At 39.0% G+C, this 20,022-nt stretch overlaps 1 protein-coding gene across 2 annotated transcripts in view; it reads left to right on the top strand.

Moving 5' to 3' along the window:
• The window catches only part of NFX1 (nuclear transcription factor, X-box binding 1), a 103,444-nt gene extending 84,070 nt beyond the window's left edge, over positions 1-19,374 (top strand). For both annotated transcript variants that reach the window (XM_019498477.2, XM_019498476.2), the window contains exons 19-24: positions 2,384-2,425; positions 2,729-2,827; positions 4,243-4,309; positions 8,808-8,953; positions 15,269-15,370; positions 15,860-19,374. In XM_019498477.2, the coding sequence (XP_019354022.1) occupies positions 2,384-2,425; positions 2,729-2,827; positions 4,243-4,309; positions 8,808-8,953; positions 15,269-15,370; positions 15,860-15,935 (532 nt within the window). In that variant the 3' untranslated portion in view covers positions 15,936-19,374. The remainder of the gene's footprint in view (positions 1-2,383; positions 2,426-2,728; positions 2,828-4,242; positions 4,310-8,807; positions 8,954-15,268; positions 15,371-15,859) is intronic.
• Positions 19,375-20,022: the final 648 nt, after the last annotated feature.

The following is a 20,022-nucleotide window of genomic DNA, read 5'->3' as shown; positions in this document are numbered from 1 at the left end:
GCTGCTGCAGTTGGTTTTGGTCAGAAGTGAAAACAAAGTTGTTGTTTTTTGAAGGAAAATTTTTTGTCTCCCAAGTCAAATCAGCCAAATCAATTCCAAATCTGTGAGTCATTCAAGAACTATGTGTGGCCCTGCTACCGGCAGGCATCCTCCACCGCTGCCTGAGGCTTCAGATGCTTCCAAGTTCTTTGGCGGGCATCCTACATGCAAGCCCAAGCCCAGGAGGCTTGGGGTTCAGATGCCCCTGAGTTTTACTTGCCTTCAGATATATGGCTGCCGGAAAACAAAGTACACAGGCATACTAAGCTTCTGATAGACCAGTGTATTGGTGAAACAAGTTTTTACTTCAGAGTCCCTTGGCTTTAACAGATGAAGGCAGGGGTCAGAAAATTCGACCCGCGGGTCTGATCTGACCCATGAACTGATTGGATCTGGCCTATGGGTAGGCTTCTGTGCAGTGAATGGATCTGGCCCACAGGCAGGTAGTGGCTCTGGCAGCCACATGGTGCCAGGCAGCTGGGCCTGCATCCAGCGTGCCAAACTCTTGCTCTTGCATGCGCCTCTCTTGGCCGGAGCTGCCACCAGCACGGAAGCATGAACATACCAGCAGCTACAGTACAACCCCCTCCCAAGTCTGGACTCAGCAACTGCTAGCCATGTCCACAGCTGCCCAAACGTGGCCAGCAGCTTCTGGGTTGGGGCTCTTGGCATGGAGTTGTGGGGGGGCAGCATGGCGTACTACAGCTGTGGCTAGGTTCAGGCTTCTGTATTGGTTGGAAATGGGAGAGAGAGATCGAGAGAGAGGTGTGGCCCTTGTCAGGTCATCAGAACTCATTAAGTGGCCCACCAGCCCAAATAATTGTTCACCCTCGGTTTAAGGGCATCAGCAGTCTCATTTTAGCCTCAAAACATATGAGTTAATGCTCCATCTCATGTATAAAAAGGAGAAAATACTAATGTCCTTGTTCATAATCCCAAACCAGATTCTGTATTAAGGTAGTAAAATCGGTAACCATTGGGGCTAAACCCATAGTGGCCATCACCCAGGCATAAACTGATTTAAAATTCATGGTCTTTTTTAATGGTGAAGCCATTACTTCTGGAAGTATTGACAGAAGTGAGACTCGACCAACCCTGATCCCTGTGCGTTATAGAAGGGTGATCTGTTAGTCTTACTTTTATTTTATTCCTAGAGTCTCAAATAATGGGTATAGCATATTCAGCTCAGTTTTATGACAACTCATTCTGCTGTTTTTTAGGTTTATCATTTAAAGCTATAAGGGACCATTCAGTCATTCAGTCTAATCACTGGATCACAAACTATTACATTTTATTGCAGTGAAATTTCCCCTGTATTGTGACTAGGGTATTTTCATCTTTCAGATGAGCTCTCCTTCGTTCATGCCAGCATTGAGAGATTCAAAACTCAATTAGATCTTAGCTGTGCATGAAAAATTTGGCAGAGTGATCCTCAGGTCCTCATGCTTAATTAGATGATAGTAGAATGATGGAAGCCGTACACTCTCATTTATAAATCCTAAACAGAGGTCAAGATCTGTGACCCTTGACTCACCAGAATTGTGAAAAACGGGAAAGATTGGAGGGATTGAAATCAAATAACCTGGCCCTCTTTTATACTATACCTTTTAAATAGTTTGGGACTGCTTGTCTGAGAAACAAAAGGAGCCCTTAACCCTTTATTAGTCTTTCAGAGATTATTACATCCTTACCTCTTCTGAACAAATGCTTTTAGCTTGTATCAGACTGAAGCCTACAATCTAAATCTGTTGTAATCAGTGAGATTTGATTTACAGATTGGATTCACTGTTTCACTGCATGAACATAATTCATATGCCTTAGTGGAGATCACACTGCAATGAATACAGTAGTACTTGGTAACTTAGACTTCAGGTACGTTGTTGAAAAGCATATGACAGAAGTATGACATTCTGCTTATTTACAGAAAACCGTGTTAAAAGATCTTTGAAGTTTGAGCATTTCCTAATTTATGATTTCTTAAGGTTGTCCGTGCAATCTTAATTTAGACACCTTGTGCATAGATACTGCAGGTATCAAAATACGTACTCCTATGCTAGTTGTTCTATAGTATTTCTTCATTTGGCATACAGGACAAAAAGTTAATGAGTCAGAGGACTGTGGAAACAGGATTGGTCACAAGGGGTTATGGCACTGGACTAGTGTTCATAAATGCTGAGGTCTTTTCTCCTGTTTCATAGGCTTTCAATGTGAGATGATGAGGAGGACTTTAAGTCTCCTAATACATGGGGCTGTTTTGAGATTGTACAGGTAATCTTAACTGATAGCATTTACAAACTTTTAAACCTTAAATACTAATTTTGTATTTTGTTTTAAAATAATCTAGGTTGCAATGTGATGAAGAGTGTTTGGCCCTTGAAAGGAACAGGTGCGTGGTGACTGCACACTTTTTAATAGAAGAATTAACTTCTAGTAGCTTGGCTTTGTGAAAAAGATCACATTTGAAAAAAAACAACTAACAAACTGTCTACATTGGTTCTAGAAACGTTCTATTTTGGGTGATCAAACATAATTAACCTTTCAAACATGTTTTTATTAAAAATACTTTCAGATTCATCAATTTTACCTTCACCAGCTTTGACTCTGTAGTGCTAATCCTTCTTTGTAGTGAGTCATTTTGTCACTGAAGAGTTTTCTTTAAATACATATGAAGTGCTTTTCTGTCTTTCAGGCGACTTGCTGAGGCTCTTCAAATTGATGATAATTCTGACCCTTTTAATGTCCGTTCTTCTGGACCAAAGTACAGTGAGATTCTAAAAGAAGATGCAAGGTATGAGCTGCCATGGTTGGATAGGAACACAAACACACACAGAATGTAAATTATATATAGTTATATTGATATTTGTATGTGTGTATATATATACAAAGATTATCTAGATATTACTTATGCACCCCCTCTCCAGGCTAATTCTGTTTATTAGGATCTCTTAATAACCTGAGGCATATCTTTTCTGGAAATAAATATGTAATTAGCCCTTCCGCTTTAGTGTAGCGTGTCCCCTGTTGTACCACAGGATAAGATTGAGCTAGGCTTCCGTTTTAACATTCTGTTTTCTGCCATGCTTTAAAATCCACAGACCAGACTTATGAAGGCATATAGACAATTAAAGATGCAGATAGGTATATAGTGGTATTTACAAAAGGTCCTAAATGAGTTACGTGCCTGATGTCTTTTGGAGCAGTTAGTGAAACAAAAAAGGTAGTTCACACTTTTCAGAACAATTTTTCAGGCTAAATTCCTTTCCACTGAGAATGCTCCACTGGCTTACTTCACTCCCAAAGGAGCCCATTATAGCATCACACACTAGATGAAAGTTTGCAGGAGCTCTTTTGTCTTTCCCCTTCTATACCAAAGCTGGTACGTGTCCTCTTCTCAGTTCTGCTACTAACTTCTCTATAACCTCTTCAACTAAGGAGGACAGGGCTGTAGTAGAGTAGGGGAGGTTTATACTCAGGAAGCCTCATGCAGACCTTCCTTCCTACTGAGGTGATCTTTATTTAATGTTTGTCTCATTATTCCCATTTCAATAAGTAGGCAAACGCACTCGCAAACAAACATGGCTAATATACAGTTAAGGTTGCTTAGCACTGACTTTCATACAAAAGGTTCCTAAACTGAAACCCCTGCAAAGCAGAATATCGCACATCATATCATGGTTTTATCAATTTAAATATTTTACTAACTTGTTCTTTCTAGCTATTTTGTAGTCTTAAAATGCTAAAGTCTACCCTAGCTGCTGAGATGCATCAGTGGGAGGTACAACACAGAAATATTGACAGTGGTGATTTTGACTCTCTCTCCTTCAGAGAGATCATTTGACTTACTTAACAGAAAACATAACTACTCCTGATGCCACGTAGGATAATTTGTACATTCTAAACTGTTCTCATGTTTACATACTTGCAGAAAAAACTCTTGATTTTCTTTTTGTTCAAAGTAAATGGAGAAAATCTGAAAATTTGTTTCCCCCTCCCCCTGCTTCCCCTCAAGTTTGCAGCCTGTTGAGCAGGCTGCAGTCACTAAGGTGAAGAAATGAAATTTAAATGGGAGAGAGCACAGTTGTCATATTACATTAAGAAAAGTCAAGGTGAATTATCAATGTTTTGTATATGTGGCAAGTAAAGGCTGCAGTTCTTTTTTCTTTTTTTAACCTCATTCACATTGTATATAATTCTTTATTACAGGAAGGATTTAAAATTTGTCAGTGATATTGAGAAGGAAATGAGAGCACTTGTGGATGCTGTAAATAAGGTTGGTGGGAAGTTGTTAAATAAAAAAAAATCTCTTGAAGTAGGAGTGTGTGCTGAGTATTTTTGTTTTTCAGGGTTTCAGCTGAGTACTATATATATTTTTTTTCATTTTAAAACTTCCTCTTTGTATGTGGTTTGCTTTTACCAAAATGAACAAATTGCATGTGACTTATTGCAGTGCTCAACTGTTTTACTTCTTAAAGTTAAATTTTAAAAAATTGTTTCAGTGTGTGTTCAGCTTTTGTTCTAAATTCTGAAATAGGTCTTTACTAGACATTTGAGACAATGTTAGATAAAAGGCTGTGTTTTCTGTCCCATAAAAATTCATATGACTGTGGCAACAGGTACAGACTAGTATCTTTTAAAAATTGGTTGAAGCTTGTCTTAATATGCATTCTCAACTGGTACTGAATTTATCAGGATACTGATTTATCTCTGAAAAAAATCCCAGAATAATGTAGCTTTTACCTTCAAAATGGACATTGAACAGGAGCAAAGAATTTTACATGGTTTCATCAGCATTAAGTGTCTTAGAACATTATTGCAAGAAATATAATGGGGCTTCATTTTTCCTGACAGCAGCAAATTGCCAACTTCCCATAGTATTTCTCCACATGAAATATTCTTAAAATATGCTGAAGATACGCTGATCAGAACTCATTCATGTTCTTGTGTATACTTCGTCCAAGAACGGAGAGGGAAATAAAAAAACTTGGTCATGTATTGGTAACATAAATCTTTTTCTGTCAGTCTTACTGCATTGTCAGAAAATGGGGATCTGTGATAAATGTTTTTAAGATTTATCACAGGTAAGAGTTGTCATATAGCCTTTCTTTTGTCCTTCCTTCAGCAACTTTGGTAATGAGTTATGGCTCAGCAAGAGGCAAGCCCATCATTTCTGCTGGTCAGTCCATAACCCTTTTTACTCAAGGTTATGCTTTGTAGTAACAGAGCAGTAGTTCTTTCATTCTTCCTATCCCATAAATTTTCTTTTTGCTCTAGGAATAGAGCCAAGATTAAATTAAAGTATGGAACAAGGAGCAATACTCTTCCCCATTCTTGCTCCATTCTAGATTTAGGTGCCATGTGTATCAAAGAGATCAGACTACAATATCATAATGGCCCCTTCTGGCCCTAAAATATATTAATTCTTTTTACGGTCCATTCTTGGTGTGCATGTGCCTCCCATGTATAACTTTTTGCCTTGGAAGTACATGCAGAACAGAAGTCCCAAAGGTACAGCCCATTGGGTTAGCAGCAGTTACCAGAGGTGGGGGAAGGGCCTTCTGCAGAATCTGGAGTCCCTAGTCCCTGATGGACATGGCTGTCAGCAGTAGGGGGACAAGCCTGGGCTGTGCAGATACAGCCCATGCTTTCCCTGCACCTGCCACTGCTACCAGACTGTTGCCACTGGCCACGTGGATCCAGCCCAAAGTGAGTTTGACATCTGTGTATTCTGTCTCTCCTTTGCCTGCACCAAAGGAATAAAAGGCAATGCACACTTCTAGCTTCTCTTTATCTCAGTTAACTTTGAGTAGGAGCAGAACTTGTGTCCACACAGGTGTGGTTTCAGCCCTACTGTGTTTAATTCATTTATAATTTTTTCTTCAATCTTTTAAGTTCTAATTTATATTTTTTCTTGTACTCGTTGCCTGCAGGGGTAAGGTTGGGGAGTTTGCCTTAGATCACCTAAGTTCCTTAACCTAAGGAGGTTTCATCTCTGCCTCAAAGGACCAGGCCACACTCTTCTGTTCCAACTTGGCCTCCTCAAGATATCCAAGCTTATATTTCCCCTTTTGTTCCGAAGCAGATTGTTCAAGATATCTGTCCAGTGCCTACCTTGTTCTATGGATATGGATGAAGAGCTTGTCTTCCTTCTGGTTCTTGAGTAAGGGTAGGCAAGACTGCATGGCTGATTATTCTGGACTATACCTGGATAAAGTGAGGTAGTTTTGGTTCCCAGACTTTGTGTCATCCTAGGGTTCCAAGGCCCTGCTGTCGGTCCCAGACCTGTCCTGTGAAGACAAGAGACGGATATTCACTCAGATTTGAACACCCTTCATCACATCACAAACTTATTTTCTCTTCAATTAAAAATGCACATATTTCGACATCAGGAAATAAAACTGAGGCAGATCTGTCTGACATGTAGGATGAGAGACCTGATTTTTACATGAGACCCTTACCCTAGCAATCTAGATTGTCTTCAGGAATTGAAGTATGTGACCTATCTTAATTTTATTCAGTGTGTACCTAGCTACTTTCTTGTCCCGTCATTTGCCTGTGGATAGTCTTTTCCTATTCTTCAGAAACTTCTGAAGGCCCAGGCTAAAATGTTCTCCCTAAAGAAATACAGTGCCTAAGACCCCATTGTTTGAACAGTTGTTGTTTTACCTCTCTGTGAAGATGACATTTTTTTTTAATCAGGTGTTACTTCAGTGAGAAGGGTGGGTGAGATCCAGACACTATTGGCAGATCCACTTGATGCCATATTCCACCCAGAAGGTGCTTCCTTGTAAAGAACCAAGCTTTTTCAAGTTACTATGACTACCAGTAACCATGGTGACAGACAATTTGAGCACAGTAGTCTCCATCCAGAGACTGTCAAAGCAGACCTTTAACTACATCAGTGTGCATTACAAGATTATAAAGGGGAACCCCTGGCAGGACTCAGAACACACAGTCAGAATGCGAGTGGCATCTGTAGATGCCTCTCCAAAATGCCTAAGTTTCAGACCATTTATAAAGTAACCATGTGGCACTCCATTCATACCCTTCCCCAAATGCTGTGCCATTGCTTAAACTTCCAGACTGAATGCTGGATTCTGGAAAGCAATTTTGCAGTCTCTGTTTATGCAGGGCTGGGACATTATGCCTCCCAGTGAATCGTGTATTCTTGAATTTGCTCAGAGTGGAATGTGCATTTAGACAAGCAGTGGAAGGAGAAAGAGGCTACTTACACTGAAAATAATTGGAATTCCTGGTGTCCTCTTTGGCCATCCTGCATCTGACTTTCCATTCCTCCTTGCTTGGAGTCTCCCAGCTACCATAAAGAGTCTTCTCTCTTTGTATGTGGACATGATTCACTTTGTTTCCCTGAGCCTAAAGCTATGCACCACCTTGTGAATGAAACTTGTCCCCCTTGTAAAAAAACAGGTGTAGAATTTTTATAATTCTCTCATCCAAATATTTGTTTAGATGCATCAAGGTTTATAACAAGGGAAGGCTGGTTACATTTGTCTTCTAGTGGGTGAATGACTGTGTCCTGATGGTCATCAAGATGGAAAATCATGATCTCTGGGAAAAATTTGTTTCACTTTCTTGGGTCCCACTCCTCTTTATCAGTCTCATGGTTTGGGAGGTCTGAAAAAGTCTCTTCTTCTTCAGCAGAGTGGCCATATAGTCCCCTTTGATCTATCTGTGTTCCCCTGCTAATTTCACTCACATGTCTCCAGACCAAGATGCAAGAAGACAGGATTATGACAAACATGACTAGTCTTCAGTAGGCTTCCATTAATCAAAGTCCGATGGCTGGAACCCCAAGTAGAGATTTAAGAACATATTTTATAATTATTACAGCATAGTCATCTTAAAGAACTGCTCCAAGATTTTGATTTTCTTTAGTGACACAATTGCTCTGATACAGAAATGGAAACCTGTGGGCCAAACAATTTGAATTTAAATGCTTCCTAAATGATTAGTGATTAAAGATTGTACAGTGGGTCAAAATCAGGTTAATTTTGACTAAACATGCAGTAATGTTTTTTCCATTTTCAAATTTAATTGTAATTATCAAATTTTTAAGATTCTCTATTTTAAATAAGTACTTCTGCAGCGGCTGAATGATAAGAATGATAATATCACCTATATATCAGTATCCTTTCAATATGTAATCTATGGATTTGTTGAGCTGGTACTTGCATTGGAGGGTTATTTTGTACTGCGGAACATTTTGGGAGATGGTTCACTTACATAATTTTAAGTAAAAAATTCTTTCTTTTGCTTTTTCCACATTGACCAAGACTCTTTGATCCAGTGCTAAAATTGGCATAAAATGTATTTTTTATGGAAGGAGGACTATTAAATAAAATAAATAAACCTTGTACATTCATATTCACACAATTAAAAGCCAAATAGAAACAAATTGTTCAGTTTGTCATCCTCTCTTAATATTTTCTTCTCTGTTATTCCAGCCCTCTAGGGATCTGGGTAGAATATAGTATCAATAGATTTTTTTTTTGTCAATCAATGCTGGGTGTGTGCAATTTGAGACTCTAAACATGTACATAAAGCATCTGTGCATGTGAGTGTGTGTCTGTGTGTACTGTTTAAGAGCAATTAAATGGAACTTAATTTGCATGTGGAGCTTGTCAGTAGTATCTAGGATTGTGTGTAATACACAAATAACTTTAGTTACTGCTAGAGAAGCTTAGACATCAAATCCTATTGTAAGCTTTTTGATGAAAAAATAATGTGCCATTTTTTTCTCCCAAACTCAGGGAAAGCATACAAAAAAGAGCCACTGTTACCCACCCATGAACAGAGATCATCGCAGGATCATCCATGAGCTAGCTCAGATCTATGGCATTGAAAGTGTGAGCTATGACAACGAACCGAAACGCAATGTTGTTATCACTGCGGTGAAGTATGCAGTTTATTTTATTTTAGTTTGCAAAGTCATTCATGTGAGTTTAGGCATTACAGTATTAGCACAGTCTAGTACAATTGATGCGTTCTTTTAAAAGCATTTTGCAAATGAGAGAACTTTTTAGCCATTTTAAGTGCTCTAAGCAGGTTTTAATTGGGAAGCAACACAGTCTAATAAACTAGAATAATTTGCTTGGGAGTGTGTCTTTTGATACCCCTCAGGTCTCCCATTTTTTAGCATGACAGCACAGTCTAATGACTAGTCCCCCTAATAGCTGTGTTTTGTTGTAGTTCTTGCCTCTCATCACCAGAGGTCACTGCTGCTGAGCAACCTGGAGTTGCAAACTGCCCTATTTCTTAGGCTGTTCACTGCCTTACCTGCCAGCTTGTCACAGCCTCAATTTTTCTGTTTTTAAAAGAAGAGGATGGGAGGTACTTGGGTAAAGATGGGAATAGAAGGGACCTTCATTAGAGTCAATGGGGAATCTCAAGTTGGAAAGGAAGGAGAATACACTGGAAGAAAGGAGAGCAAGTGGAAGAGACTCATGGAAAAGTCAGAGGAGGGGGACTAAAAGCAGTATAAAACTCTTGAATGTCATAAGTTTTGTGGGCAAGGTGCAAAGGTAGGCTCCCTACCCCCCAAAAATAGGGTAAATCCCTTGACACCCCAAACAAAGGATGCGTATTCTCAAAATCGTTGAAGCCACAGAGTCCAGCTGTCTGGAGATGACGGCTAAATAGAGATCTCACCTAGTGCCTTCTGTAAGATGTAAAACAGTGGGGGCCAAAGTTTTTTTTTCAGGTATACCAAAAATTAGCTTGCAGTCTTCATGAATGCCCTTATGATCCCCTTCCCAATCTGCTACTCTGCTTTCTGTTCCTTCCCCAGTGCTTCCTGCCCAATTTGCTGCTTTGGTTTCTGTTTCCTGCCCAGTGTGTCACTGCTGCTTGTCCCTTTCCCCATCCATTAAGTGCCACACACAGGCTGCATATGCCACTTGTAGCGCATGCCACAGGTTAGCCACTCCAGATGTAAGAGAATGCCAAGCAGGTGGTCCTAAGTACAGAATTCTGATGATGGATAAACAATATGCACATGGGTGGACTGGATCATAAAAATAAAAATTCACTTTACCCTTACTATCAGAAGACTTCTGGACTATTTTTCAATGTTTTTGCCATTTAAAACAAACTATTTTGAAATGAACGTGATTATTTTTAAAAGTAGGTTTTGACGTGATGGTGCAGAACAAATCCAGTAATGTGGAGGCCTATTAGATTTGATTTTAATTGGCTTGATTTAAACTGGCAAGCTGAAAACCAATTTTAATTTTATTTTGTATTTTTTACTCCCTCTTCTACTAATGGAAGATTGATTCTCATTGATTGCTAACCCTAAAAACGTAGCAACTTTCCTCTAAATGCAGTCATTAAGTTCAGTACTACTTCTAACCAGGGTATACAATATATATGTATACATTGATTTAAGAATGTATTTAGTCTATCATACATGTATTCTAATTTTTAATTTTAAGTTAAAAAATGAGTGGCATATCCCATATGAGTAGTAGTTAATTTCACTTGATTTGCCAGGCTGTATTTGGATGGAAATTGGAGCTTGAAAATCCTGATTTTGTTTTTCAAACAGATTTATTTAAATAAAACTGATCTTAAATGTGCTGGTTGCATAAGGATAATAAAAGTAGGGCTCTTCAGACAAAGTTTGGACTTTAAAACCTGGTTGTGTAAAAGGAATTTGTCTATAGCTACTGAATTGAACTGATTGCATTTGGTAACCACATCCTTTAGGATTTTAGAGCTTAACCTTTTTGCAGTTAAATTTTAGCTATAGTTTGGAAGATGAACACAAGCTTTTCTGTCAGGTTTTTTCAAGTCCTAAACTTTGAACAAACGGTTCCTGAACTAGTTAAACTAAAATAAATAAAATATTCACTCTACAGTAGAAGAAGATACCTGCAGACTTAATACTTCAATGGACTAGTTCCAGACCATACGCAACTGATTCCCATCAGTTCAGTGGTTTGACTTGCATTAAAACTTTTGAGAGCGAGCAAGTTCTACTTGACTATTCAAGTGCTAATAATTTTATAACTTGTTTCAATATAAATGACCATAATTTCATCATTAAATCTATTTTTATGTTTCAAAATGTTAAATCAAGGCTGTCAATCTCATTTGGCCTTGTGGGGATCACTGGGCTGATTTGCAGGGTCACTGGGCTGATGAGGATGAGCGGATGGGGGTCACAGGGCTGATTTGCAGTCTGGATTGGGACCATGCACTGAAGCTAGCATGTGGAGCCGGTGTAGCAGGTTGCCACATGCAGCCTGTGCCCCATGCTGACCCCTGTGCTTTGTGCCTGGCCTGTGCTGTGGTCTGGCCTGTGTGCCAAACCAACTTGGCACGCTGCATGAGGCACATGGGGTTTGTCGGAGACCTGTAGCCTGAATCACAGGGCTCCATCAGCAGGATTCAGCCATTTGCTTGAAACCCCAATTTAAATCAAAATCCAATTTAAATAGAACATAAATCATTTTTAATTTCCACATTCTACTTCCTCATTCAGCCTGGGAAAGTATGTCTCAGCTTCAGTCCCCCATCTCTGTCTTTGCATTAGCAGGTTTCTGTTCCATGGTCATTGGAAAGGCTATGGACCCTTGCTGGGTGTTGTGACTGTTCTTCCATTCCTTCTCTCAGTAGCTGCAACCCACAGGAAGGAAGAAGTTCGGCGAGGGCAGCTACAAGTTGGTGACCATTACTCCTAGCAGCAGAACTGTGCAGACATCTCTCCACTGCCAGAGAAAACAGTGACCTGTAGAGACAGTGACTTTTATGCCTTAATTAGACAGACAGTTACTGGCCCCACCACAAGGGGCAAAAACAAATCTACAGAACTGAGTGATAGGAGGTTTCACAGCTCAACAATGGTCTCTTGATAAGGAGATTCATGGTCAGTATAGTCATGTGCTAGTTACGGTCCTTGAAAACTGGGCAGAAGATCCTCTCCTCACCTGTGAATCTAATGCACCTTTAGATATGTGGGCCATACTGGTCTCAGCTTCTTCTCTGCCAACCCTTAGATCATCATGTCTTGCCACAGTTGGGTAACAGTGAAGCAGCCTTGTCTTTACTTCTTAGTTTTTATGCTCAGCAGTAACCTTGGAAAGCCACATTACACTGTGAACAGGCAAAGGTCTCATCAGCTCATTCTCTGGAGTGTGGTCACACTGCTAGAGCCAAGGAGCCAGGGCCTTCCAAAAAAATTATTCTGAGGTTATTCTACAACAAAGATATTTTTTTTCCTTCTTTTTCTTCTTCAGATATGAACATCCCCTCAGTCTGCTTCTTATCCTTTTTAAGGGGCAGGGGATGAGGAGGGGAACTGTTCCCCAAGAAAAAGCTGTTCAAAGCCCTGGTCACTATAGTTAAGGAAACTGCCAACCTCCACTAGTTACACATCTGAAATTTAAAAAGGAGAGACCTTTTTATTCCAGAAAGAAAAGCTATATGCATTCAGATAAAATCAGACTTGCATAACTAGTTTCCCCTCAGTTGAATCTTGTATCTTCTTTCAGTTTTCTTTCTTAGTTGAATCTTACTCATCCAGGTGGCCCAAATCCAACTCCTTATGAAACTGAAGAAATTTGAGTTTTGGGGACAGACAGGCCTGGAAAGGATTCCCTTTTTTTAGAAGGAATTAAAGATAAGAATCATTTCATCCGAAAGACCTTATTTGTTCTGTGTGGCAGAGTCTACTTAATGCTGTATAAAGGGCAACCTAATGCAGCTGGTCTGATGTATTTTTTTTCTTCCCCTTTCTGTAACTAGACGTTGTTGAGTACTGTCAGCAATACTTCTAAGTCAGAATTGAATAGTTTGGTATCATATCACTATATTTAATGATTCAAGATAGATCTGAAATTTCTTTGTTAAATTTGGCCTTCTAGTATTATGCCCAGTTTAGCTCTGGAATAACTCATACAGCATTCTTGGGCACCAGTGGCTTCTACATTTTGTATTTAATTTTTGTTAAAGTTACCTTTCTAATTGCTGTATTATCGCATGCCTCACCTTTTGTCTTTCTAATTCTACCTATTTACATTTTCACTGACATCCTGCCACACTTTTAGCTTCTTTCATTTCTTGGAGTCTCAGAACAGTGGAGACTCCCCATGCCTGAAGAAGGGTGCACCCAAAAATTTGCCAAGAAATTTTTTCCAACTGCTCAGTTGGTCTAATAAAAGATACCACATCTACTCAAAGAACCCTGGCTGTGTTAGAAGGACTAATGAATTTAATTAATTGTTGGTTAAACTTTCCTCAGCCTCTGCAGAGTGCTGCTGCATGCTGCCCAAGACTTCCTAAGGGAGCCCTTTCTGTCCTGCCACATCAGCCAGCACATCACTCTTGTCTTCTCTTGTTTTATCTTCAGCCTACTTGTTCTCAGTGTATCAACTAGCTTCATCTGCATGGTCTGTCAATCAGTCAAATCCTATTTAAACAGATCAAAGTATTCTAGGAATTCTAAAGCTTTGTTTGTGTCGTAATGGAAAAACACAGGTATAAGGTTTTCATAGAAATTTGGCAGTGGATTAGAAATCATAGAAAATTAGGGTTGGAAGGAACCTCAGGAAGTCATCTAGCCCAACCCCCTGCTCAAAGCAGGACTATCCCCAACTAGATCATCCCAGCCAAAGCTTTGTCTAGCTAGGTCTTAAAAACCTTCAAGGATGGAGATTCCACCACCTCTCTGGGTAACCTCTTCCAGTGTTTTACTACCCTTCTAGTGAGAAAATCCATCCTAATAGCTAACCTAAACTTCCCTTGCTGCAACTTGAGATCGTTACTCCTTATTCTATCATCTGCCACCACTGAGAACAGTTTAGCTCCATCCTCTTTTTAACTCCCCTTCAGGAAGTTGAAGTTGGATAAGTTCACAATTGAAATACGGTATGATTTCCAATAGTGAGGGAAATAAAACATTACAGCAGCCTGCTAAGGGAAGTGGTAGGCACACCATTTCTTTGAGGCTTTCAGATGAAATTAAATATCTTTCTCAACTATATTATTTAATCTATTCTATGAAAATTCTGTTGTCTGTGTATGTGGGAAGTCAAATCACATGGTCACTTTTAGACTTAGAGGCTTTAGACCCCCTTTACTTGTTACAGTTCTTGTGCAATTAACTGGAGACCAGCTACACATGCAAAGTAGCTATTACACGATAAAAAGCTCCAACCAGCTATAGAGTTTAGACTTTGAAAATGTGTACTAATTTTGTAGCTGGTTGCTATTGAGCTTTAATTTGCATGTGTAGCAGGGTCTCCCCTGTGGCTGGGAGCCCAGTCACCTGACAGGGCTCCCAGTTGCAGGGGTGCATAATGCCCAGCATAAAATCCCTGAGTCCTATGGATCACAACAGCCATGATCCCCCAGATCTGGGGGTTGCCTGCACCCCTGAGCCCAAAGGATCACGGCAGCTGTGATCCCTAGGGCTCTAGGGTGCAGAAACCCCCTGGCACCTGTAGGGTTGCAGTAATCCTCTAGCCCCAGGGGTTTCCCACACCCCCAGGGTGGGGAGATTGCTGGAGTGGGGATCCTCCACCTCTTGAGTGGGGGGTGAGGTATGGGGCCACCTATGTGGCTGGGAGCTTGATTGGGTTGCCTGGGGCTCAGATGCAGAAGCTTGCTTCTTGCCCATGTAGGGGGAGTGGAGGATTGGGCTCCCCCTGCACTGGCAGTAAACTGGTGCAGTGGGATCTAATCACACCTCCAGCCATGCATGTGTGGTATGGCAAGAGTGTGGGAATCATGCCTTTTACCTGCATGTGTAGAGGGGGCCTTTGGCTTTAATTGTTGAAGTTTTGGTCTAGGGCCATGGATATACTTGAACATCTGCGTCCATGCAAAGCTGTCAATCACCAACAACTTCACCCCATTTGTTGCATCTGTGGTCTCAGTTTAAAAGGCCAGTAGCATAGTGGTTATGTTATAGAAAGACATTTAAAGTAAGATAAATAATGATCTCGTAGTATTTTTTGGTTCCCAGTCAGACTGATATATATATTCAGGTAGCTTTCTTTCTACCCCCCATCCAACCGTACCTAAAACCAGTTCAGAATGCTGTACTGCTTACTGCTTTGAGTCACAATGTGTATCATTAGTTCTTAGAGAATCTCAATATTGATGCAATTTAATTTTTTTTTATCCTTGGTTCTTAAGAATAAGATTATTTTTTTTTGAAGTGTGTACACCAGATGTCAAAAATAAAATTACTTTTCTTGTTCTCTAGGGGGAAGTCAGTTTGTCCAAGTAATTGCCTAACATCTGTCCTAGATAAGGAAATGCAGACAAGGGCTCCACCACCTATTCCTCACTACAGACAAACAGAGAAGTAAGAGCCTTGTTGTTGTTTCACATGTTCTTCTTTCATTTAGTAGTCACTAAAGTGACAAGATGGAACATCGGTCTCAGTCTTGTTACTACATCTTGGTCTTGAACTGCCACACCTTGCTTTTTTAATCCTGGCCTTATCTTGATCAGATTGCTAATGCTCAAAGGTATAGTGATGGAAAGATATTCATTTGAGACCTTAATATCAGAATGGCCAAATTGTTAATATTACTATTTATAGGAGGCAAAGTTCTTAAAAAGTAGTTACTTTTACAGAGGTCACTGCTTGTTGTAGACCTGTTAGCAGCTTGCTAATGCGTTCTATTGATCCTTGCCACCTATTAGCATGCTGTAGCATCTCATGTTATATTAATTATTTCAGTTTGGTCATTTGGTTCAAAGTTGGTTTGGTAATTTGGTAGGAATTTCTTACTACTTTTGAATTAAATTTCTTATTCTCATTTATATGAATTTATGGTTTTAATTTCAGGAGTAATGGAAACAGTGGATTACAGAAAGGATTGAAAGAGGAGCCAGTGATTGACTATTTCGATGTACAGGACTGAAATGTTTGATGTGAAATTATGTTTGAGCAGAGTGGAGCTGAAGATTCTGATTTATAGTGCAAGGCACTTTGTCCAATAATCCAGTGGTTATATAAAATGTTTTGAAAATGTAACACAATAAAAAGCAATGTTAAGTGAAGAGGGTGAGTAACATAAGACAAACTAAGTAAAATTTGAGCCTGAAATATTGCAAGGTAAGCCAGATTCAGATGGTTGTGTGCAGGTCTCACTGAATGCACCGAGTGTTGTGTGTGCCTCAAGTCAAACTACAGGTAGGCCTGTGCTACAGACTGTAGTCTTTTGGTAACATCAGTATGCCTGGAGCTCTGTGCTGCAGCCTACCTGCTTCAGGTACCCAAGCTAGCTTGTTTAAAGCTAGCTTTGGTATCTTTTCACTACACTCCTACTTTCAGTGTAGACACCCTGTAGCTCAACCATGAATGGCGTGAAGATTATAAACAGTCAAAATGATATTTTAAAATGTTCTGCAGACATATAGCTTACGCAAAAACGTGGGTAACGGCTGAAAGTGTTGGTGCATATATACTTTGAGCTAGTATATTTTTCATCTCGGCATGGAATCAATTATCTAGACAATGTGAAACTGCATATCCATTATTTTTAGAAAGAGCACATAATTACATTGATGATACTGGGTCATGATGGCAATAAACATTCCAAAGATTCCTCTCTGGGAACCAGTTGTATAACTAAAAATGGACCATTGCACCAGAAACAACTATATATTAATATTAATGGATATGTTTTCAGAATGTTTTCATGTTTTAGTCATTCATTTCTACACACATCACATAAAATGTGAGAGCAATGAGTCTGAGTTATTCTCATATTGAAGGAGACTGAAAATGTAGTTGAACTCTACACTGCATAATTGCACTTACTTACAAAGGGATATGCCACTGAGGAGCACATTATTTTCACTGGGTATTTGAGATGGTTGTTTTTTTTTCTGGTTTGGTTTTTAGTGAATCCATTTTTTACTTTTTTAATTTGAGTTCAGAAACATAATGGATTGAATTATTTTATTTGAGCTCTTGAATGATCAGAAACCCAAGTATAGGTTTGGTGTTCACTGAGATGAAATTATGTGTTTAGGGCTGTTGTTTTAATGGTCCCCTAATTGCTGTATGTATGGCTTTACTGGAGCTTTATACACCTTTCCTCTCCTGCACAAGCTAAAAGCATCAGTATCTGCTAGGTTTATGTTGGAGTATGCTTTGAGTTTGTAGTGACATTTACAAATATGAGAAAGTTTGTCTTAAATTCCTGAAAGTAAAAGTACTTTGGTATACTGGAAATTATATATAGATTTTAAATGATGTAGTTCCCCAAACAGTCTTTTAGACATCAAATTGCTTCAAGTTGATGGTTGTCCTATTGAGGAAGGAACTGTCCTTGGGAAGGTTCAGCTCATGTAAAACTTTCATATCTCCATTGGTTTCAGTTGAACTGCAGTAGTTTACAGAATGCAAGGATTTGGTTCCTTGTGCTAATAGGCTTCTTACCCCTTCCACCATTCTTCTCTGCCTCTCACCTTGTTGACTGCCTACAAACCTAGAGGTTCCTCCTTGTAGCTCTTTGGAGGCAGAGCAGCCTATCCCAGAAAGTCCCAAACCTGTCCCACAGAGTTTGTGGAACTTCTCAGGGTCAGGAGCCACAGAGGCTAACTTTAAAAAGGCTATGACCCCTGAGGTGTTTAGGCTCAAGCAATCTGTAGTATCGGTGCTGCCAAAATGTTATGGTTTTCTTGTATTGCATACGTCTTAAGCTTACATAAGGTAGAAAATGACAATGAAACCTGATGCATTTTTAACAAAATTTTGAGACACTTTCTCCACTTACAGTAAGGCAAGATTTTTTTTTCCTTTGAATTCTGCAAAGTTTATAGTTACACGAGCAATGAAAATAATTTCCTTTACCTTTTACTGGCATTAGGAAATACAAATGAAACTTGAACATGACTGACATGTTTTGATGCGAGTGATCTGCATTTTGAAGCAAAGTAAAGCCTAGATCGTGCAAGTAGTTGAGTTATTTCAACTTCTGTTAACTTCAGTGAAAGACTAAGTTGGCCACCGCCTTGCTTGCAGATCCTTGCATAACTAGGTAGTTAAAACATGAGAGAGCTTTGAATTTACTTTTAGAGAGGATTTCACTTAAAATGCCTGAAACATCCCCTTTGCTTTCCAATTTGCATGAAGCATTCTGTTTTAACAAATTATGATGCCAGAGAAGTAAGGTTGATGAGGGGCAATCCAGCATCTATTTAGGATCTAAACAGATCTTTTTCTCACTGCGTAGATTTTTAAGAACCAGGTCATTTTAAGTTTACAAGACAAAACTAATAAATATAATGAATTAACACATTTGAAGAATCCGTTAACATCTGAAGTACATGTGTTAAAAAAAATTCTGCACAGTTGTGCCTATACATATATCTCCAAATCTATTTTAATACCAAGGCATTTTAATACCTATCCACAGTCTTAAATTGCATATGTAGAAATGTTTACCCAGAATTTCATATTTTATTAATTTAAAAATACTATATAACATGTACTTGCTTAGGGAAGCAATACCAAAATAAGCATTTCCTGTTTTTCTTCCCAGAGTACAGTTTTACAGCCTTAACAATTAATTCAGCTGGGTTTAACTGTTGTGTTCTCCCATCTATTCTGGTTTGCTGTTGCTGCAACATCTTTCTGTGACTTGCACGTGGAGTTGTACTCGTGGCTGTAGTTTTGAGATATGTGACAGCTAGTACATCCCTGTACTAAATCTGTGTGCCTGGAAGTACTTTTCTAAACTACCATTTTGTATTTCTCTGAGTTGGCTCTTAGTCTTTTTTCTAAGAAAATACTATAAATAATTGGGGTAAAATCTTGGAATCCTTGAATGGAGAAAGTCTTATAGACATCAGTAAAGCCAGGACTTCTCCTCTGGTCTGTTAATTACATTGCATAGGTTTCAGAACAATATTGTTGTTTGTAAATTGTTCTGTGTAAGCTGCAATAAACAGATCTTGCAAAGGAAACTATGGCGAAGGGCAATTGGTTGGAATACACACAACTTTACCAAGTGCTTTTAAACTGTTGTATAAATAATGCAAATTGAATTTTTGCATCAGGGCCACTGTTAAATGGTTTAATGTGTTAAGTGCTCTGATTATTCAGTGCTTAATATACATTGTGTGCATAATCTAAAATTCAGGATGTGCAAGTTAGCTATGGAGACCACTGTTCTTGTGGCAGTTTTTTCAGTATGTGCCTCAATGAATCAAGCAAAAGAACATTATTCAAAAACACTTTTCATAACTTATTTGGTGAAAGCTTTATATTTCACTTGATTTCTTTCAAGCTTAGTGGTGTAATAGGTGACTTTACTGTATAAAGCTGTAATAAATCTAAGTTGAAATTGCTATGCTTTGGAGTTATTTGCAAGTTCTTACCTAGACATACAAAAGTCAGAAGACTGTTATGACATAAGAAGTTGATAAAGATTTAAATGGATGAGAAGTCTTTTCCCTCAACTGAAATTTCAGGTGCACTTTCCTGCATTTTAGCAGATCTTAAATTAATGTTCTGCAGGTAAAACATCCACTTCTACCAAAGGTGGGGGAACCTTAATAGCTATTGATTTTTGAATTCACAAATACTGTAGTGTTGAGTATCCAAACTGAACCTTTGGTTAATTGATGTTATCTGAACAGGCTTTTATGCTACCAAATGCTATCTAGGAGTAGACTTTTCAGCCTTGTCCTCACTCCCACTGACTTACGCTGCAGCTATGAACATGAAATGAAAATGTTGGTTTTTTCATTGGCAGATGAAATGAAGATAGTTGTTCACTGAAAGCTGTTAAGAGTGTTACAAAGTTAGAAAAACCTTATGTCTTATGTAAGGGAGAAGACTGGGCATGAGAAAAAAGAGCAAGGGGAAAATCAAAGACTATGTATGCAAACTCAATTGAGCTGCTGGATTTCAGGGACAAAAAAAAAACTTCAATGAAACTGTCTGAAAACATGGAATTAGAGGAGAATGTTTTCAAGTGGTTTCTTTAGAAGAAA

The sequence above is a fragment of the Alligator mississippiensis genome, chromosome 3, assembly GCF_030867095.1.
Source record: "Alligator mississippiensis isolate rAllMis1 chromosome 3, rAllMis1, whole genome shotgun sequence".
Classification (NCBI taxonomy): Eukaryota; Metazoa; Chordata; order Crocodylia; family Alligatoridae; genus Alligator; species Alligator mississippiensis.
This window is presented reverse-complemented; position numbering and strand designations above follow the sequence as displayed.